The sequence below is a fragment of the Nomascus leucogenys genome, chromosome 2, assembly GCF_006542625.1.
Source record: "Nomascus leucogenys isolate Asia chromosome 2, Asia_NLE_v1, whole genome shotgun sequence".
Lineage (NCBI taxonomy): Eukaryota > Metazoa > Chordata > Mammalia > Primates > Hylobatidae > Nomascus > Nomascus leucogenys.
The window spans coordinates 70,134,642-70,154,510 of record NC_044382.1 but is presented as its reverse complement, the minus strand read 5'-3'; the positions used below and the strand labels follow the sequence as shown (position 1 = coordinate 70,154,510).

Below are 19,869 nucleotides of genomic sequence, written 5' to 3'. Positions count from 1 at the left end.
GGGGCTGGACATGGTGGCTCATGCCTGTAATCCCAGCACTTTGGGAGGCTGAGGCAGGTGGATCACTTGAGGTCAGGAGTTTGAGACCAGCCTGGCCAACATTGTGAAACCCCGTCTCTACCAAAAATATTAAAAAATTAACTGAGTGTGGTGGCACATGCCCATAATCCCAGCTACTCGGGAGGCTGAGGCAGGAGAATCGCTTGAACCCTGGAGGCAGAGCTTGCAGTGAGCCAAGATCGTGCCACTGCACTCCAGCCTGGGGGACAGGGCAAAACTCCATCTTAAAAAAAAAAAAAAAAAAAAGACTTGGTAGGAGACAGGATCAAGTGACCTAAAATCAACCCTCCTTCCCAATCCCTTTTCTCACTGCATCACTACATCTTTGGTTTTACAGCTTTCCTCTCCAGTCATTGCATCTGACAAAAGATAGGAGGAATCATGACCATTAGCACCTATGGCTCCTCCTTTCCCCCGACTTCTTGCACACCCTGAGCAGGATTTGTCTTTAAGCTGGTCAGTCCCAGATGCAGGTGCAACTTTGGTTTGGCCTCTAGACTGAGATAGGGACCACAGACCTTGGCTGGTGCTTTTCTTCCTCTTCCCTGGCATTTACTGTCTTGAGTGGGAAGTAGATGCCTAAGAAGAGCTCCCTTGGCCCCAGGAGGAAGAAGGCCACTCTCCATTCTGTGATTGTAGCAGTGGTGAGGGTGGAGTGGACTTGCTGCTAGGAATGGAAATGGCTAGAAACACAACCTGGATTTACTTTTTTCTGCCCCATTTTATGTCCCACATTTCTAGCAAGACTCTGTCACAGTTTCTTATCTTCAGTCAGCAGCAATTACAGTGGCTGACCTAAAAGCACAGATGTTTCTTAGAATACAAGATTAAGTTGGATCCTGAAATGCCTACGTAGCAATCTGACCTTGCCTGTGATTTCATTTTAATGAATGCATTCCACCAGAAATATTAGAGAGATCAGATCTGAGGAAATGGCATTTGAGCAAAAACTGATGGGTGCTGTTTTTCTGTGCACCAGATAACTTTAAGTCATAGAAATTGTTGCATTTTGGAAGTTTTAAAAAAATTTCCTTGAAAAGAATCTGAATATATCTCCAAGGTGATTTCTCTTTTCTGAATACCTATGAGCCCTCTCTGTATCACTGAGTTACTATAACTTTTAACATTTTTGTTTCATCATTTATATTTCAAATTATCTTTACACACGTATGCCTTGTCTTCCTGACTAGACTGTGGGCTCCTTCATGCTGCCATAACTAGATAGGTAGGTAGGTAGGTAGATAGCAGATATGAAATATTTTTCATTACATAACAGATTTAGTTTAATAATTTAGTCAGCTCTGTTAGCTGTTAGCATGTCATGTGTGTATGTTGTATGTATGGAGGAAACATATATACAACATGGATATTTCCTCTGGAAACATGGATACAATTATTATAATTAGCCTTGTTAACTCATATTTAATGTGTTTGCTTATTCATAACACTGAAAGCTCTCTGAGTCTTATTAAAAGGTAGTATAATTTAAAAAACACTTATTGTAATTTCTCTATTGTAGACTGCAAATTCTGCTTGATGAAATTATAATTGCACTCTAAAGGCTTGAATAAAATATAATTTTATTTTCCTTTAAATGTGTGTTTTTGTTAATGTTCTAAAATACAGTAGGTTAAAAAAATAAAAAATAAATTTGTGTTTTTGTGTCATAAATATAGAGGCCTTTTATCTTCCTTTAACTTGCTATCATTGTGGTATAGAGGAAAGAAAAAACAGTAGCCTGGACCCAGGGAACCTAGGTACTGGGCCTGGCTCTACCACTAACAAAGTGTGTGCTCTTTGATGGGCCACTTTACCACTTGGGGCCTGGGTCTTTGCATTTATAAAATGGGGAGTTGAATTAAACGATTTACAAGATCTCTGCCAGCTCTAACCTTCTATAAGGAAACTGGCATCATGGCAAAGAGATTGATGAAAAGGTCCCATTGTGATAGAAATAAAATATAGATAGCCAGTTCTCATGTACAGTAAATATGAATGGGTGTTAGTTCCTTCATCAATAAAAATGGTGGGTGTTTGATTCCAACTCCTTGGTTTATAAAGCCTGATTTGTTTTTTTATGGATTGCTATGGTTGATTTCCTACTGTTAAAATGTGAATAGTAAAACTTTTTTTTCCCCCTTCAATTTAGTGAATGCAGTAGTAGAGCAGTGTCTATATTCAACAAAGAAGGGTGTTTGGAGATTGTGTTAAAGTATTTAAGTAGGTTTCCTACCAATGTTGACCTGGCTATTTCAGTAGGTAAGTGAAGAAAAGGTGATGACTTATTAAGAATGTGTAGCCTTATTCAAAGATTTTTATGCAGCTTTAGCGTGTTTATTCCACTGGAGTGATTTTTTTTCTCGTTGTATGTGAATGTGTAGCTCAGCACCTGTTTTTTCTGGGTCTTAAATCTGTGATTAATATTAATTCTTTACCTACTCATTCAGTTTTTCCGCTTTTGGCTCAGAAAGGGAGAAAGGTAATTGTGTGAGGATATGTGGTTTCTAGCCTGTTTCCATTCTTAGCAGCCTTTATTACTTCTTGAAGTTTTCATATCTCCATTTACTAAGAAACAGTAACCCACAACTACCAGGCCTTTAAGCCAGTTAATTGGAATCTAAACTTACTTAAATGTATTGTGCTACTATCTCATACTTCCAGCAGAAAACTGACGGCCTGAGTTTTGTTGAGAGAAAAAGAGGAAAAGAAGTGATTGAAATTCCACTTAGGGCTTCGTGCCTTTCATGAGACAGGGAAGGCAAAGTCCAGCAACTTCAGTGGCCTTGGCTGCTGTGCCTTCTCTTTATCGGGCTGAGGAACCACTGAGGACCCTCAGCTCAGTGGCAGGAGGCAGAAGTCAGAGCATGGGCAACTCAGCAGAATTCTGGATGGGAGTGGAGAAACAATTGAGGGAGAGCATTTCTTTTCTACCGATCATTACGGCAGGCATCCAGCTCTCCCTTTGTGGAACTGCATTTCTCCTGGGGAGGAAAAAGTGTATTCCCCTGACTGCTGTTTCTCTTAACTCTAATGGATATTTTTAAGAGAACAGAACTGAGGGAAAATAGTAGAATAAATACTACTGAGAAAATTTTAAAAATCATTTCTCCAAATGGAATCTTGGTGGGGCTGGGGACTTGTGAGTAAATGGGGATTTTAAAAACAATTCAGCCGTTTTTAGGAAATTGATAGGTGACTTAATCTCAGAGGACAGTTTTTGTTACAATAAGAACTTCAGGAAAGTTAGTTCGTATCTTTTACGAGAAAAACCACTTCTATTTTTGTGCCTTTAGTCTTATAGATTTATTTCTGTTTTTAGTTTTTCTTTCCCTTAATGAGCATTTTTGAAATGGATTAGAATAGTCATTTTGCATTGTATAATAGTGTTTGCCTTCTCCATGTAGCTAGATTAATGATTTTTTTAAATACATTATTACTTTTGCTTCTAAAGTCAAGCAATGCTTACATATAGTAAAATGAACTTGTAAGATTCCATCCCATGTATTCATATAACTTTTTTTGAACCTGTATGGTAGCAATCATGGCTGTTGGCTAAAGTAAATTTAATTAGTTTCTTAATGACAAAGATACTACATTTGGATATATGTACAGAAATGCATATATATGGATTTCTATATAAATGTATTGTCAACCACAGCAGTAGCATGCATTTTGAGTAATTTTGATGGGCATGATGTAACATTTTACGCATCTCTTAATTTGCTCATACTTTTATATAAACTACTTTTTTTCTTAAAGAACTATTGCTCTGCCAGAAATAACCCTAACTTTGAAGGTCATGATAAATTTAAAGGAAGCCAGACATCCCAAAACCTAGGGCTATTTGCTACTGGTCCTTGATAAGTACATAAATTGAGGGTAAAAAAAAATTTTTTTTTTGAGATGGAGTCTCAGCTCTGTCACCCAGGCTGGAGTGCAGTGGTGCAATCTCGACTTACTACAACCTCCACCTCCCGGGTTCAAGCTATCCTGTTGCCTCAGCCTCCCAAGTAGCTGGGATTACAGGCGTGCATCACCATGCCTAGCTAATTTTTGTATTTTTAGTAGAGATGGAGTTTTGCCGTGCTGGCCAGGCTAGTCTGCAACTCCTGACCTCAAGTGATCCTCCTGCCTCAGCCTCCCAAAGTGCTGGGATACGGGCATGAGCCACTGCGCCCAGCCTGAGGATAAACTTTTATAAACATTTATAGTAACAACATTGCCACATTTAAGAGTCTTTTTAGGCCGGGTGTGGCGGCTCACACCTGTAATCCCAGCACTTTGGGAGGCTGAGGTGGGCGGATCATGAGGTCAGGAGATTGAGACCATCCTGGCTAACAAGGTGAAACCCCGTCTCTACTAAAAATACAAAAAATTAGCCAGGCATAGTGGCGGGTGCCTGTAGTCCCAGCTACTCGGGAGGCCGAGGCAGGAGAATGGTGTGAACCCAGGAGGCGGAGCTTGCAGTGAGCCAAGATTGCGCCACTGCACTCCAGCCTGGGCAACAGAGTGAGACTCCATCTCAAAAAAAAAAAAAAAAAGAGTCTTTTTAATTGTATTTTGTAAAAAGTGTGGATCTGGCTGGGCATGGTGGCTCATGCCTGTAATCCCCGCACTTTTGAGGAGCCGAAACGGACAGATCACTTGAGACCAGGAGTTGCAGACCAGCCTGGCCTTCATGGTGAAACACTGTCTCTACTAAAAATATAGAAATTAGCCAGGCATCATGGTGCACACCTTTAATTCCAGTTACCTGAGAGACTGAGGCACAGGAATTGTTTGAACCTGGGAGGCGGAGGTTACAGTGAGCTGAGATGCGCCACTGCACTCCAGCCTGGGCGACAGAGCAAGACTGTCTCAAAAAAAAAAAAAAAAAAGTATAGATCTGTACAGGATTAGAAATTTAAAAAGAAAAGAAACATGATGATCTTTTCCAGCACTGATAGTTTGGGAAGCCTCATTCGCGCATATCACCCTGAGATAAAGCATATATATTTTGCAAAAGCTACATGTGTCTAAGGAAGTGGTAACGATTCAACGTTTTATTGATGAGTTATACTGGTGTAAATTATCCAAAGCAGAATTCATTTGTTTCTAAGTACTTGTTTTTTGCCTCATAGCATATTGTTTGCAGACAGTGACTGAGGATAACCCAGAGCTGCTGAAGTCTTTCAGTCCTACAGCATTGAACATGCTGGAATCAGCACTGCTTTCTCCTGTCAGTTCCATGGAATCCCTTCTATTGAAGACATTGGTAACAGGTAAAATTTAGCCTTACAGCATAGTATATTGTTTTAGTAGCTTTTGGTGTGGATGCGGTGGGGGCAAAATTTAGTCATTCATTTCAGCACATCAGGTCTTCTGTGCTTTTATCTGTTCTGAAAATTTTAATATTTGAGAAGAGACCCTTACTTCAAGCAGTTGTCTATAGTTGTAAATCCTTGTAGAATAGATTTGTTTTGAATTTAACAAACTACTATTAACCTGATAAAGAGATGCTGTGGTCAGAATCCCCACTTATTTATGAACCAGTGATTTCAGAAATTGACCACTTTAGTTTTCCATAAGTTTTTTTTTTTGTTGTTAACCACCAACTCTTTTCTCTCCAGAATCTCTGAATACAGAAGTAAGAAATTATCTGAAGGTCTGTTTAGTATGTACTTTATTTAGTTTATGTATCTGTTTTCTTCTTGCCCTTTGGTCTTGCAGAGATAATTTATGTTGAGAGATTTTTTTTTTAGATTTTTTTTTTTAATTGTTTTGAGATGGAGTCTGGCTCTCTCACCCAGGCTGGAGTGCAGTGGCTGGCTCTGCAACCTTACCTCCCAGGTTCAAGTGATTCTCATGCCTCAGCCTCCCGAGTAGCTGGGATTACAAGCGTGCGCCACCACGCTCAGCTAATTTCTGTATTTTTGGTAGAGACGGGGTTTTACCATGTTGGCCAGGCTGGTCTTGAGCTCGGGACCTCAGGTGATTTGCCTACCTTGACCTCCTAAAGTGCTGGGATTACGGGTATGAGCCACTGTGCCTGGCCTGTTTTTTTATTTTAATAGTGGTAAAATACACATGAAATTTACCGTCTTAATCGTTTTGGGTTTTTTTGAGACAGAGTCCTCCTCTGTTGCCCAGGCAGGAGTGCTGTGGTGCGATCTTGGCTCACTGCAGCCTGCACCTCCTGGGCTCAAGTGATCTTCCCATCTCAGCCTCCCAAGTAGCTGGGACTACAGGTGCATGGCACCAGGACCAGTTAATTTTTTTTTTTTTTTTTTGAGACGGACTCTCGCTCTGTCACCCAGGCTGGAACACAGTGGTGCGAGCTCAGCTTACTGCAATTTCTGCCTCCTGAGTTCAAGTTATTCTCCTGCCTCAGTCTCCTGAATAGCTGGCATTACAGGCACCCACCACCACACCTGGCTAATTTTTTTTTTTTTTTTTTGAGACAAGAGTCTCGCTCTGCTGCGCAGGCTGGAGTGCAGTGGCGCGATCTCTGCTCACTGCAAGCTCCGCCTCCCAGGTTCACGCCATTTTCCTGCCTCAGCCTCCCGAGTAGCTGGGACTGCAGGCACCTGCCACCACCCCCAGCTAATATTTTGTATTTTTTTTTTTTTTTAGTAAAGACAGGGTTTCACCGTGTTAGCCAGGATGGTCTTGATCTCCTGACCTTGTGATCCGCCCGCCTTGGCCTCCCAAAGTGCTGGGATCACAGGCGTAAGCCACCGCGCCTGGCCTAATTTTTTTATTTTTTAATAGAGATGAGGTTTCACCATGTTGACCAGGCTGGTCTCAAACTCCTGACGTAAAGTGATTGGCCCATCTCGACCTCCCTGTGCTGGGATTACAGGTGTGAGCCACAGTCCCCAGCCACAGTTAATTTTTTGTATTTTTTTTGTAGAGATGGCATCTCACCGTGTTGCCTAGGCTGATGTCAAACTCCTGAGCTCTTATAATCTGCCCACCTTGGCCTCCCAAAGCGCTGGAATTGCAGGCGTGAGCCACAGCACCCAGCCTTTAATTGTTTTTAAATGTATACTTTAGTGGTGTAAAGTACATTCAGATTGTTGTGCAGTAAAAATCCGGAACTCTTTTTCATCTTGCAAAACTGAAACTGTACCCTTTAAACACAATTTTTCCCATTTCCCCTTTCCCCAGGTGCTGTCAGCCACCATTCCTTGACTCCTCTAAATACCTCATAGAAGTGGAATCATACAGAATTTGTCTTTCTGTGACTGGCTTATTTCTTTTTGCATAGTGGCCTCAAGGTTCATCCATGTTGTAGCATGTGTCAGAAATTCCTTCCTTTTTAATGCTGAATAATATTGCCTTGTAGGTATTATACCACATTTTGTTCATCTCTTCATCTGTTGATGGACACTTGGGTTACTTCTACGACTTGGATATTGTGAATACGGCTGCTGTGAAAATGGATGTAATTTTTTTTTTTTGAAACAGAATCTTGCTCTGTCACCCAGGCTGGAGTGCAGTGGTAAGATCTCGGCTCACTGCAACCTCTGCCTCCTGGGTTCAAGTGATTCTCGTGCCTCAGCCTCCCAAGTAGCTGGGATTACAAGCGCCCACCACCACGCCTGGCTGATTTTTATATTTTTAGTAGAGATGAAGTTTCACCATGTTGCCCAGGCTTGTCTCTAACTCCTGACCTCAAGTGACCCTCCCACCTTGGCCTCCCAAAGTGTTGGGATTACAGGGTGAGCCACCGCACCTGGCAAAAATGGATGTAATCTGTTCAAGTCCCTGCTTTCAGTTCTTTTGGGTTTATAGCCAGGAGGTGTTTTTATTTTTATAGTTAACTTAAAAAAAAATTACTCTGACTACTTAATGATAGCTCCTGTTCTTTTTTGATAATCAAAAAATTAAGAACCTACTCTCATGTTTGTATGTCAGACTGACCTTGGAATTTTAGTACATTCCATTTCACTCTTGGAATATAAGAAGTTGCTAAGGAGAGCAGCTTAGGTTACAATGAAAGAAAGTGATGCCACTCACTTTGTCATTTTAAAAGAAACTTGATCAGTGTTCTCTGGGTCTGCTGATAATGCAGTGTATCAGAGAAAGACATTGTGTGCCAAGGAAGGGAGATGATTGTGCAGGGTTATAACTAAGGGCACTGCCTCAGTGCAGAACTCATTGACATTTAATAAATAATGAACAAAGGCAATGGGGCTGAGATTTTTTGAAATTACACTGGCCTTAAAAGCTCCAGTCTTGTGAAAACTTAAACTTAATAAAATATTTCACAGGCATTTCTTATCCTTATGCTCATTTTTTCCCAGGCACAATTTGGAATCTAAAGGACATTATTCCATGCAAGAGTCAAGCAGAAATTATAAATGCCTTACTAAAGATCTTATCTGAAGTTTTGGGAATGGATGCTGGTGAAATGGTTATTCAAATGAAAGAGGCTGAAACGCAAAGGTTAAAAACTGCTGCAGAGGTTGAGGAAATATTAGAGAACACTAATGGGGATGATTTGATTGAAGATGATGAAATGGAAGGAATTTCTCATAAAAGAAAAGTCAGAAGGAAAACTTTCGTTTCAGATTTACTTCCGGTAAGTCAGGTTGCTGTTCTGGTAAGTCAGGTTGCTGTTCTCAAATATGGATTAATACAGCTGTTTTTTTTCCAGCAGTTATCCTTGGCTTTGCAGAAAAATGTTATAGCAAAATTAGCTATAAAGTGCGTTTCTGTAAGAATGAGTCGTATTTTCCTGTTGATTCTCTTTATGTCATTAAAAATCTCCTAAAGGGGGAAAAAATCTCTTGTCTAAAGTGAATATTTTTATATACAGGAGAAGGTTTCAGAGATGAGATAGATCTATCCTTTTGGAACACTTTAGAAATAGATGATCATCTTCATAACTCTTGCATCTCCCCACTTCTGTTACATACTGTCTGCCAGAGTGTCTTCAAACTAAAGGAATTTGTACTTTGCCTGAATTATCCCTTGCATTCTTGCCTGTTATTTTAGTATTTAGCCTTATCAAGCTGGCAAACCAAACCTTCATTTATCCACTACTGATCCAAAGAGGTTGGGTGACTGTGAGATGAATGATGGTTTGTAGTTTTCTTGGAGTGGGTGATGGTGGCATACTTGTGCTGGTGGTGTGATATTGCAGTAAAGGGGAGCAATCTTGGGTGCAGGAAGCATTTCAGCTGACACAGTCTGCAGAGAGAGAAAGTTCTCCCAAAGTGTTTTGGGAGAACACTTTGTTAAGGAGGAGAGCAAATAGGAAGACAGGGAACACAGTGAGTGAGGCTTTATTCATTCAGGTTCACATTTACTGTGCTCCTAATGTATGCCAGGCACTGTGCTAGACACTGGTGATAAAAAGATGATTAAGACTTAATTTCCAGCCTTCAGGAACTTCCTCCATGTTGGGGAGACAGACACATAAAACCATGGCTCTAAGGCCTATGCTGAGAACAGTGCTGTGGCCATGCACAGATTTCTAAGAAAATGGTATCTGTATAGTAGGCCCTTGTGACTCAGCCCCTATGTGAGAGCTAAGGAAGAGGCTGCCAGAGAGAGCCATTTGGACAGAACACCTGGGGTGTCATAAAGGAGGGGGTGAGAAAAAGCAGGTTGGTGTTTGGAGAGATCACTCAGGCAGCTGGAGGAAGGGAGAGCACAGGGGCCTGGCAGCAGGAGGACCAGTCAGGAGGCTGCCGAGGGACGATGAAGGCTGAGTTGGGAGGAGGCAGTCATGTCCTCTCATGCTTACCAGTGTTCGTGATGTCTCGGGAAGCGTAAATTGATGGTGTTTCAAAGAAATCAAAATGTGGATAGAACCACTTTTCCCCTCATATGAGCAAACTGTGGGTGCAACTACTGTGTTAAGTGCTGGGACAAATAACAGAAATGGGAAGGCCACCCTGAACTTGAGTTGCTCACAGAATTTTTTTTTTTTTTTTTTTTTTTTTTTTGAGAGAGAGTTTTGCTTTTGTTGCCCAAACTGCAGTGCAATGGCGTGATCTCAGCTCACTGCAACCTCCTCCTCCCAGGTTCGAGCAATTCTCCTGCCTCAGCCTCCCGAGTAGCTAGGATTACAGGCATGTGTCACCACACCCAGCCAACTTGGCATTCTTAGTAGAGATGGGGTTTCTCCATGTTGGTCAGGCTGGTCTCAAACTCCCGACCTCAGGTGATCTGCCTGCCTTGGCCTCCCAAAGTGCTGGGATTACAGGGGTAAGTCACTGTGCCCAACCTAGATCTTTTTATTTTATTATTATTGGTTTATTTTGAGACGAGATCTCACCATGCTGCCTGGTCTCAAGCAATCTTCCCACCTCGGCCTCCCAAAGTGCTGGGATTATAGGCGTGCACCATGGTACCCAGCCTGTTTCATACCTGTACATGGAAAGAGGGGATGTGATAAATCAGAGCTTATGGGGTCATTTTCAGCTGTGGGCACTATCCTACTCAGGTTTCTGTTGATCCTATCTGATATACTGTGTTTGAAGGATCTGAAATCCCTTGCTGGGAATGAGAGAATGGCATTCTTGTGTGATTGTCCCCACCTCCAGCCTTGCTTCCAAGGACCTTCTACAGGGAGTAAGGTTGGGGGTGAGACCCAAGTCTAACAAGGTTTAGATAGAAGTGCCACTGTTGAAAAACAATTGATATTTAACTGATATGTAGAGATTTATTTTCTTATTACTTTTATTTTAGTGCTTATAAAAATGCAGTGTTTTCTTATAGTAAAAACTGGCTTTTTAAAGTCTTCTGTCCAGGTGTGGTGGCTCACGCCTGTAATCCTAGCACTTTGGGAGGCTGAGGTGGGCAAATTGCCTGAGTCCAGGAGTTCAAGACCAGCCTGACCAACATGGTGAAACCCCATGTCTACTAAAAATACAAAAATTAGCTAGGTGTGGTGGCGTGTGCCTGTAGTCACTCAACTTGGAAGGCTGAGGCACAAGAATCACTTGAACCTGGGAGGTGGAGGTTGCAGTGAGTCAAGATTGTGCCACTGCACTCCAGCCTGGGCAACTGAGTGAGACTCTGTTTCAGAAAAATAAAACTAAATAAAAATAGAAATAAAGTCTTCCTTAAGATTGTAGTGGTGGGTGGTGGTGGGGGGGGGGTAGAGGAGAAAAAAAAAGAAGAAAAGGAAAATAAAATGCTCTTAACATAACTGACTAGACTGGATGATTAACATGCTAGTCAGCCAGCCAGTGCTTAAGTGCCAGTAGGATGCCAGGAACACAAATTATATTCAGCTGTGGTCTTCCACACTATCCAGTGTCTTCTGCAGCACTCCTTTAGAATCAAAACTGCATCATTTAACTTAAGAAGGTATAACCACAAAGATATAAAGGAAGAGCAGTTCAACCCAAAGTTGGTTTTTTGGGGGGGCACATGCAAAAGTAGAGTACTCTCTGCCCAGCTTCTACAGTTACCAATTTTCAAAGTCTGGTCTATTTGATTTCATCTAGTTCCCGTCACACTGTCTTTTCTGTACTGATTATTTTGAAGCAAATCTCAGATGTCATAACATTTCGTCTAAATTGGTTCTTTATGTCAGCTTGATAGCAGTAAGAAGCAGAGAAAAGTTCTGAGCAAGAGAGTTACATAAAGAGGTGGAGCATAATTTCAGAGTTCCTTTTTTTTTTTGAAACGGAGTCTCGCTGTCGCCCAGGCTGGAGTGTGCAGTGGCACGATCTCGGCTCACTGCAAGCTCCGCCCCCCAGGGTTCACGCCATTCTCCTGCCTCAGCCTCCCGTGTAGCTGGGACTACAGGCGCCCGCCACCTCGCCCAGCTCATTTTTTTTTTGTATTTTTAGTAGAGACGGGGTTTCACCGTGTCAGCCAGGATGATCTCGATCTCCTGAGCTCGTGATCCGCCCGCCTCGGCCTCCCAAAGTGCTGGGATTACAGGCGTGAGCCACTGCGCCCGGCCCAGAGTTCCTTTTAAGCCAGATCTTCGGCTGGGCATGGTGGCTCACGCCTGTAATTCCAGCACTTGGGGAGGCCAGGGTGGGTGGATCACTTGAGGCCAGGAGTTCAAGACCTGTCTGGCCAATATGGTGAAACCCTATCTCTACTAAATTGGCAAAATTTAGCCAGGAATGGTGGTGCATGCCTGTAGTTCCAGCTACTCGGGAGGCTGAGACATGAGAATCGCTTGAACCCAGGAGGCGGAGATTGCAGTGAGCCGAGATCATGCCACTGCACTCCAGTCTGAGTGACAGAGCAAGACTCTGTCTCCAAAAAAAGAATAAAAAATAATAAGCCAGATCTTCATATATTTTAAGTAGATGAGAGCCCAGCAGCAACATGTCTTGTTTAGCTTTGAATCTCCTCTAATAAATGTATATTTAGGTGAATTAGCACACACACAAAGCAAATAGAAATGATTTTTATATAGGTTCTTGCTACCAATAAGTAGAATTCAAATTTAGGGATCCCTGAGCTACATCTATTAAATTAGCAATTTGCTTTTTTTTTTTTAAGAATATGATTAGAAGTTACAGTTAAATTGTTGCACAAAGAAGTCACTGGGGCTGGACATGGTGCTCACGCCTGTAATCTCAACACGTTGGAAGTCTGAGGTCAGGATTTCAAGACCAGCCTGGGCAATATACTGAGACCCCATCTCTCCAGAAAAAAGAAAAATAATAATAAATAAATAAATAAGGCCAGGCGCGGTGGCTCACGCTTGTAATCCCAGCACTTTGGGAGGCCGAGGCGGGCGGATCACGAGATCAGGAGATCGAGACCACGGTGAAACCCCGTCTCTACTAAAAATACAAAAAATTAGCCGGGCGTGGTGGCGGGCGCCTGTAGTCCCAGCTACTTGGAGAGGCTGAGGCAGGAGAATGGCGTGAACCCGGGAGGCAGAGCTTGCAGTGAGCCGAGATTGCACCACTGCACTCCAGCCTGGGCGACAGAGCAAGACTCTGTCTCAAAAAAGAATAAATAAATAAAAATAAAAAATAAATAAATAAATAAATAAATTTTTTTCTTTTTCTTTTTTTTTTTTTTTCTGAGATGGAGTCTCGCTTTGTTGTGCAGTGGTACGATCTCGGCTCACTGCAACCTCTGCCTCCTGGGTTCAAGGGATTCTCCTCCCTCAGCCTCCCAAGCAGCTGGGATTACAGGCATGCACCGCCATGCCTGGCAAAGACCTTGTCTCTATAAAAAATAAAAAAATTAGCCAGGCATGGTGGCATGCACCTGTAGCCCTAGCTACTCAGAGGCTGCGGCAAGAGGATTGCTTGAGCGCAGGAATTTGAGGCTGCAGTGAGCTATAAACGTGCCACTGCACTCCAGCCTAGGCAACAGAGTGAGACTCTGTCTCTAAAGGGGGGTAAAAAAAAGACAGTTGAAAACTGAAGTTTGGAAATATTCAAATAGTAAAATATACATTATTTTTAGCTCCTGTACTGTTTTGGAATATCAGTATGGTTATTTCACTTTTCATAGACAATTTGAGAATTAGGGTTATATAAATTTATATTACCCATTTTAAGAAATGTTAGTTGATAATGTTAAGTTTAAGTTGGCATTATATATTTTCAGAGAAAAATAAGCTTCCTTCTTTCTTTAGTCTTAGAGAAATGCATTATTATAGTCTTTAAAGAAAGGCAGGAAGCAAGTCTGTCTGCTCCATAGCAAGTTCTACAGGTCATATGAGGGCTCGTTAATAGTGTTTGTTAGCACAGCCATTCCAAGAAAGACATCTAAGCTAAGCATCTAAAAGCAGGTTTGTTGTTTGTAAGTGCCTGGTGTCTGAAATGAACTCTTGTTTAAATCTTAGTATGCCCAGCTACTTCTTGACACAGTAGATAAGTTTCAGGGTGAATTCCGTTCAGAATTCCTGAATATTTGTCTGTTCTGTCCAGCTAACTAAGCAACGCTTAAGGAATAGCCATGCAGATAGATGGAAACCCAGTTAATGGAGGCATGCTCCACTGTACCAAGAGGAATTATAATGCTCGTTTGTACTTCTGGCACTTCATGACTTTTCTTTTACCCACCCCATTCCCTGTGTGCTCTATTCCAAATGCAGAAATGTTCTAGTAGGCTTTCACTAAGGAAATTCCCCAAAAGCATTTTCCCAACCATTGAGAGTTGGTCATTTACTTTTTTTTTTTTTTTTTTTAAGCCCACTGACAAGGAACTGAGAGAGACTATAGCATTGCTGACAGCCCAACAGACTGCTCTGGAAATTATTGTCAACATGTGCTGCAATGAAGGTTTGTTAACGTTTACATTTAGACATTTTCCCCCTGGGCCAAGAGGGAAACTCCCGTGGAGATTTTCTTAACTATTCCAGTTCTGCGTGGTTTGCCTGCTTCCCAGATCCCTCTGATGACGAATGGGAAGAGCTTTCTAGCAGTGATGAAAGTGATGCATTTATGGAGAATTCCTTCAGTGAGTGCGGGGGACAGCTGTTCTCTCCCCTCTGCCTCTCCCATGAGGTTCACACGGCTCTCACCAACTACCTCATCCCAAAGAAGGTAATCCATTTTCATTCTAGGCTTACCATGGAGCATGGGAAAGGCTTAAGCAAGGTATTCATTTTGTGTACAAAAGAAGCAAGCTCACACTTCCAAGTTGTAGATGGTGGTAAGATCTGAGACAAAGCTGAGCCTAACAGTACTGGAAATAGGCAAAAAGGTCATTCTATATGAAGCCTAACCGTTTCACTTAGGAGTAATATATTGGACTTATATAAGGGAATCGTGTTAAATGACTACTCTTTAACCTTTGCTTTACTGCCTCTTTTAAATCTAGATTTTTGAGAAAACTGCCTTTCCAAACAGCATTGCAGTTGACCTATGTTCTAGGAACCCTACTTGGAAACCTTTGATTAGAAAGTAAGAACTCTTCTACTTTCAAAAACATTTGTGATTGTTTTATTTTATGAAATGATGGGCCACTAAATAGAAGGTGCTGACTCCGCCTAGGACCCAGAAGTTTTGTTCCTGGGTATATATACCAGAAAAATACCTGCCCACATGCCCTAGAATACATGTATATGAGAGTGTTCATAGCAGTGTGTGTCACAGTTGCCCCAACCCATAAACAAACATGTTGTCCATCAGAGTTAGAATGGTAAATAAATTTTAACAAAATCACACAGTACAATACATGTAGCAGTAAAAGGGATCTGAATTAGGACTGCTCACAACTCGGATGGAACTTACATTGTTGAACCAAAAAAGCAAGACATAAAAGAATACACACACTGTGATTCAGTTTTTACAAAGTTGAGAAACAGGCAACATTGAACTATTTTGTTCAGGGTTGTATCCCTTGGTGATAAACCTATTAAAAAAAAAAAGAGGCAAGGAAATGTTTACCGTAAAAGTCTGTATGGTGGTTACCTGTAGGTGTCAGGGAGGTGGGATGTTATATGGAAGAGATACAGGGGCTTTCAGGATCTGGCAGTGTTTATTTCTTTCCCAGGTGCATGGGTGTTGGCTTCATAGACTGTTAAACTCTCTATGTATGTTGTGTACTTAACCATATATATGTCACATTTCACAATTAAAAATAATTTTAGGCTGGGCATGGTGGCTCACGCCTGTAATCCCAGGACTCTGGGAGGCCGAGGTGGGAGGATCACTTGAGGCCAGGAGTTTGAAACCAGCCTGGGCAGCATAGCAAGACCCCATCTCTACAAAGAAAAAAAAAATACAAAAACTAGCCTGGCATAGTGGCACTCAGCTGTAGTCCTAGCTACTCAGGAGGCTGAAGTGGGAGGATTGCTTGAGCTCAGCAGTCTAAGGCTGTAGTGAGCTATGATGGTGACACTATACTCCAGCCTGGGAAACAGAATGAGACCCTGTCTGAAGAAAATTATAATTTTAAGGATGCTACCCTACATAGAAATTTTTCTAAAACATATTCCTCATGACTCGTGAATGAGTTGTGTATCAGAGGCCGTGAATATTCAAGCAGTTTGATTTGGCAGATTAACAGTTCACCTTATAATTCTAGCACTTTGGAAGGTCCAGGCAGAAGGATTATTTGAGGCCAAGAGTTCCAGAGCAGCCTGGGCAACATAGCAAGACCCCTATCTACAAAAAATAAAAAACTAGCCAGGTGTGGTTGCATGCACATGTAATCCTGCTCATTAGGAGGCTGAGGCAGGAGGATCACTTGTGCTCAGGAGGTTGAGGCTACAGCGAGCTGTGATCACACCACTGCACTCCAGCCTGGGCAACAGAGCAAGACCCTGTCTAAAAAATGATAATAAATTTTAGAAAACACAAAAAACAGTTCACCTTGTGATTCTTTGCTAACTGCCATAGATCCCTTGTATTTACAGATATTTCCAGTCAGAACCTGAAGCTTAGGCTAAAAGTTAATACTGAATTCTGATGGGCAACTTCTGGAGAATCAGACAGCATTGTTTCACTTCCTTTCCAGAATGAACACTATTCAGTGCAGAGCCCTCTTCTGTCTCCAGAGTCTTGTGTCCCTCCTGGATGTGGAGCACCTGGGAGGAGCCGCAGCCCTTCAGACACTTGCACAGCATCTGTCACAGCTGCTCTTTTCTCAACCAGGTAAATATTTAGGCTTTATTGCGAAAGACTACACAGACGGAACAGAATTTTGAAGGGGCAGGAACTTGGGTTTTGTAAATGTATATTGTTTGTCATCCAATCTGCAGAAACCTTTCCCAGACACAGGAATCATGTATTTATAGTTGCCAGGGGGTACAGAGTCAAAACGAGGTATGCAAGCAGCTCCTGGGCTTATAATTTTCTTTTTTGTTAAAATTGTTTGCATCCATTTATATCAGGCCAATCAAGGCTGTATCATAAATATCATAAAGTCCTCATTAAGGTGTTTGGATAATTCTCAGCCAAGCGCAGTGGCTCATGCCTGTAGTCCCAGCACTTTGGGAGGCCGAGGCGGGAGGATCACCTGAGGTCAGGAGTTGGAGACCAGCCTGGACAACGTGATGAAACCCCTCTACTAAAATACAAAACTTTAACTGGGCGTGGTGGTGGATGCCTGTAATCCCAGCTACTTGGGAGGCTGAGGCAGGAGAATCACTTGAACCCAGGAGGCGGGGATTGCAGTGATCTGAGGTCGTGCCATTGCACTCCAGCCTGGGCAACAAGAGCAAAACTCCATCTCAAAATAATAATAATAATAATTGAGTAATTTTCTATTATTTTCTTCCCAGTTATAAGCATTTAAATTTGATTAATATATGTATGTAGTACAGAATTCAAAAGTTATTAGAGGACAGAAACTGGAAAGCCTCCCTTCTTTCTCCCACACCGAGTTCCTCTCCCAGAGTCAAGTTACTGTTGCACCAGTTACTTGTGTATCCTTCCAGAGAGATTCTCCATGTATAAGAGAGCGTGTGTATGCAGGCATGTGTGCGTGTGTGTAAGGCAAATGCTAGAATACCATCCACACAATTCTACACCTTGCCATCATCTAACGTGTATCTTTCTTCAAACACCTTTGCATGGTAGGAGCTGATTCTCTTAAGTTACAGGTCTGTGATATGGATTAATTTCATATGCACACAAAGATCTATAGAGATACCAGAGTTAAATTAAATATTCTTTTAAATGACCTAGCTGTAGGTTTCACTTGGAGGAAAAAAAAAAAAAACTAGCTGTACAAAGTCTGACGCATGTTCTTCTAACAGATTTTCGTAGTTCCTTATAGTAAAATCTTACTTAACTTGACCACATTAAACTATAGGAGCTCAAACCAAACAAAAACAATAGAGACTGAGAGAGAAGAACAAGTGGTGTTTTCTATACTAAAGGAAAACTCTCCACGTTACTCCACCCAGCATCCATTGCTGGAGTGAGGGTAGCCTGGGAGGTGGGAATCTGCCCCTCTCTCTCAGCTGCTGAGGTTCCAGGTGTCTTTCAGGATTTTTTGAGGGTAAACGAGAAGATATTTGCTTCTACACCAACTTAAGGGTAAACGTGAAGATATTTGCTTTCTACACTGGCAAATAAGATAATTCCATTGTGTTATACTCAGTGTATTCTTCATATATTTTATCCTCCTTTTCAGACACAACATTAAGTCCAAGAATTGAACTCTTAAAAGATCAGGCCAGGCGCAGTGGCGCATGCCTGTAATCCCAGCACTTTGGGAGGCTGAGACAGGTGGATCACCTGAGGTCGGGAGTTCGAGACCAGCCTGGCCAACATGGCAAAACCCTGTCTCTACTAAAAATACAAAAATTAGCCAGGCGTGGTGGCAGGCACCTGTAATCCCAGCTACTCAGGAGGCTGAGGCAGGAGAATCGCTTGAACCCGGGAGGCGGAGGTTGTGGTGAACCAGGATCGTGCCATTGCACTCCAGCCTGGGCAATGAGTGAAACTCCATTTCAAAAAAAAAGATCAAAAGAGAGTCACTTTTAACTAAATACAAGTTTTTGTGTCAACATCCATTCAAGTGTTGGTCCCCAGTTCTTTAGACATCTGTTTTACATTCCATCAAGTTCCTAAGAGGTGCTGTGTGTTTAATGGTACATGTTTTTCAAGTTCTAAATTAATCTTTAAAAATTAAGTAATTAAATATTCAGAAACCCATATGTGGTTACTGAGCTGTCTCTGCCACCTTTTCAACACTGATCAGTTAACAGGTGTACCTTTCAAGTACTCCCTGACTGTGCATTCACGGGCTGGAATGATCCCATGAAAGCTGTGCCCAGCCATGCCCAGGACAGGATATAGTCAGGATATGGGCAGTGCTAGTCCCATTCCCATTCCAGGGCAGGACGGGACAAGCACTGGAGTACAGAGGCGGCTCGTCAGTGTGAGCAGACCAGATGATGGCTGTAGCTTTGTATTTGTCTCCTAGCCTCCTTTGAAACCTGGAAGAGATCTGGATGGTAAACGGGGAGGGGACTTTCCCCAACTTTTGCAAGCATTCTGGCTCCCATCAGCCCAGCAACATGTCCTGTGGGGTGGGAGTGAGAGGGCTGCTGTTGCTCATGCCCACCCCCACCCATTCCCCTGGGTAGAGGCAGGGGGCAGAGCCAGGCAGGGAGTCCACAGCCAGGGTCCCAGGTGAGCAGGACCCCAAGTCTCTCACTGCTTCCAAGCCCTACCTAAGCTCTAGGTAACCCTGGCAGCCCTGGTTCCACAAGCTGCCATCTCTCAGCTCTGGGCCATTTCTCACTGAGAGTCTGGTCCAGGTACCCCGGTCCCATCCCCAGGCAGCACGCAGAGTTTATTTCACTTGAAACAAACTCCCTGTGTGCCTGTGCTATAGTGAAAGCACTCAGGTATGTTTCTCCTGGTTCTGCTGGTTATTTGTGGTCACTGAGGCCAGCACATTTATTAACTGCAAAGATCACAGGAAAACCATCCCAAGCTGAGAGTCCTGAAGTTTCTGAATTGTGGGAAAATATAACTAAGCACTTTGATTTTAAATAAATTCCCATTTCATGTCTATTCTTGACATCATCTTTTTTTTTAAGGTTCAGGAATGTGACATGCTGCTAGGTTAAGAATGCTTTGTGTATCCTGAGGGTCATGATGTTATTTATGTAGAAATCACCTACCACACATTACTGTCACAACAGTAATTTTGAAAATGTATTCACCTAATGCCATGGGCTCAGTTACTTCCAGGGATTGGTAGTCTGAATTGGCCTTGCCTATGTAATGGGTTTGGATGATTACTGCTGGGGGAAGAGGGCCGTTACAATACCTCTGGGCTGTCCAGCTTGCTTGGGGCCCATCTGTGGCCTTCGTATCACCTAATATTGGCATTCGGAGAAATGGAGAATCAAAATGACTCGAAAAGTAGTGTCGTTATTTATTTTGGAGTAACAGAATATTTTCTTATCAGAAT

The 19,869-nt window shown here is 42.3% G+C and overlaps 1 protein-coding gene across 3 annotated transcripts in view; it reads left to right on the top strand.

The window, feature by feature from the left end:
• The window catches only part of HEATR3 (HEAT repeat containing 3), a 41,889-nt gene that overhangs the window by 4,487 nt on the left and 17,533 nt on the right, over positions 1-19,869 (top strand). For 2 of the 3 annotated variants that reach the window (XM_004087362.3, XM_030797318.1), the window contains exons 5-11: positions 2,210-2,319; positions 5,181-5,321; positions 8,349-8,626; positions 14,180-14,270; positions 14,377-14,534; positions 14,812-14,894; positions 16,453-16,589. In XM_004087362.3, the coding sequence (XP_004087410.2) occupies positions 2,210-2,319; positions 5,181-5,321; positions 8,349-8,626; positions 14,180-14,270; positions 14,377-14,534; positions 14,812-14,894; positions 16,453-16,589 (998 nt within the window). The remainder of the gene's footprint in view (positions 1-2,209; positions 2,320-5,180; positions 5,322-8,348; positions 8,627-14,179; positions 14,271-14,376; positions 14,535-14,811; positions 14,895-16,452; positions 16,590-19,869) is intronic. The other variant, XM_030797329.1, reaches the window with a different exon arrangement.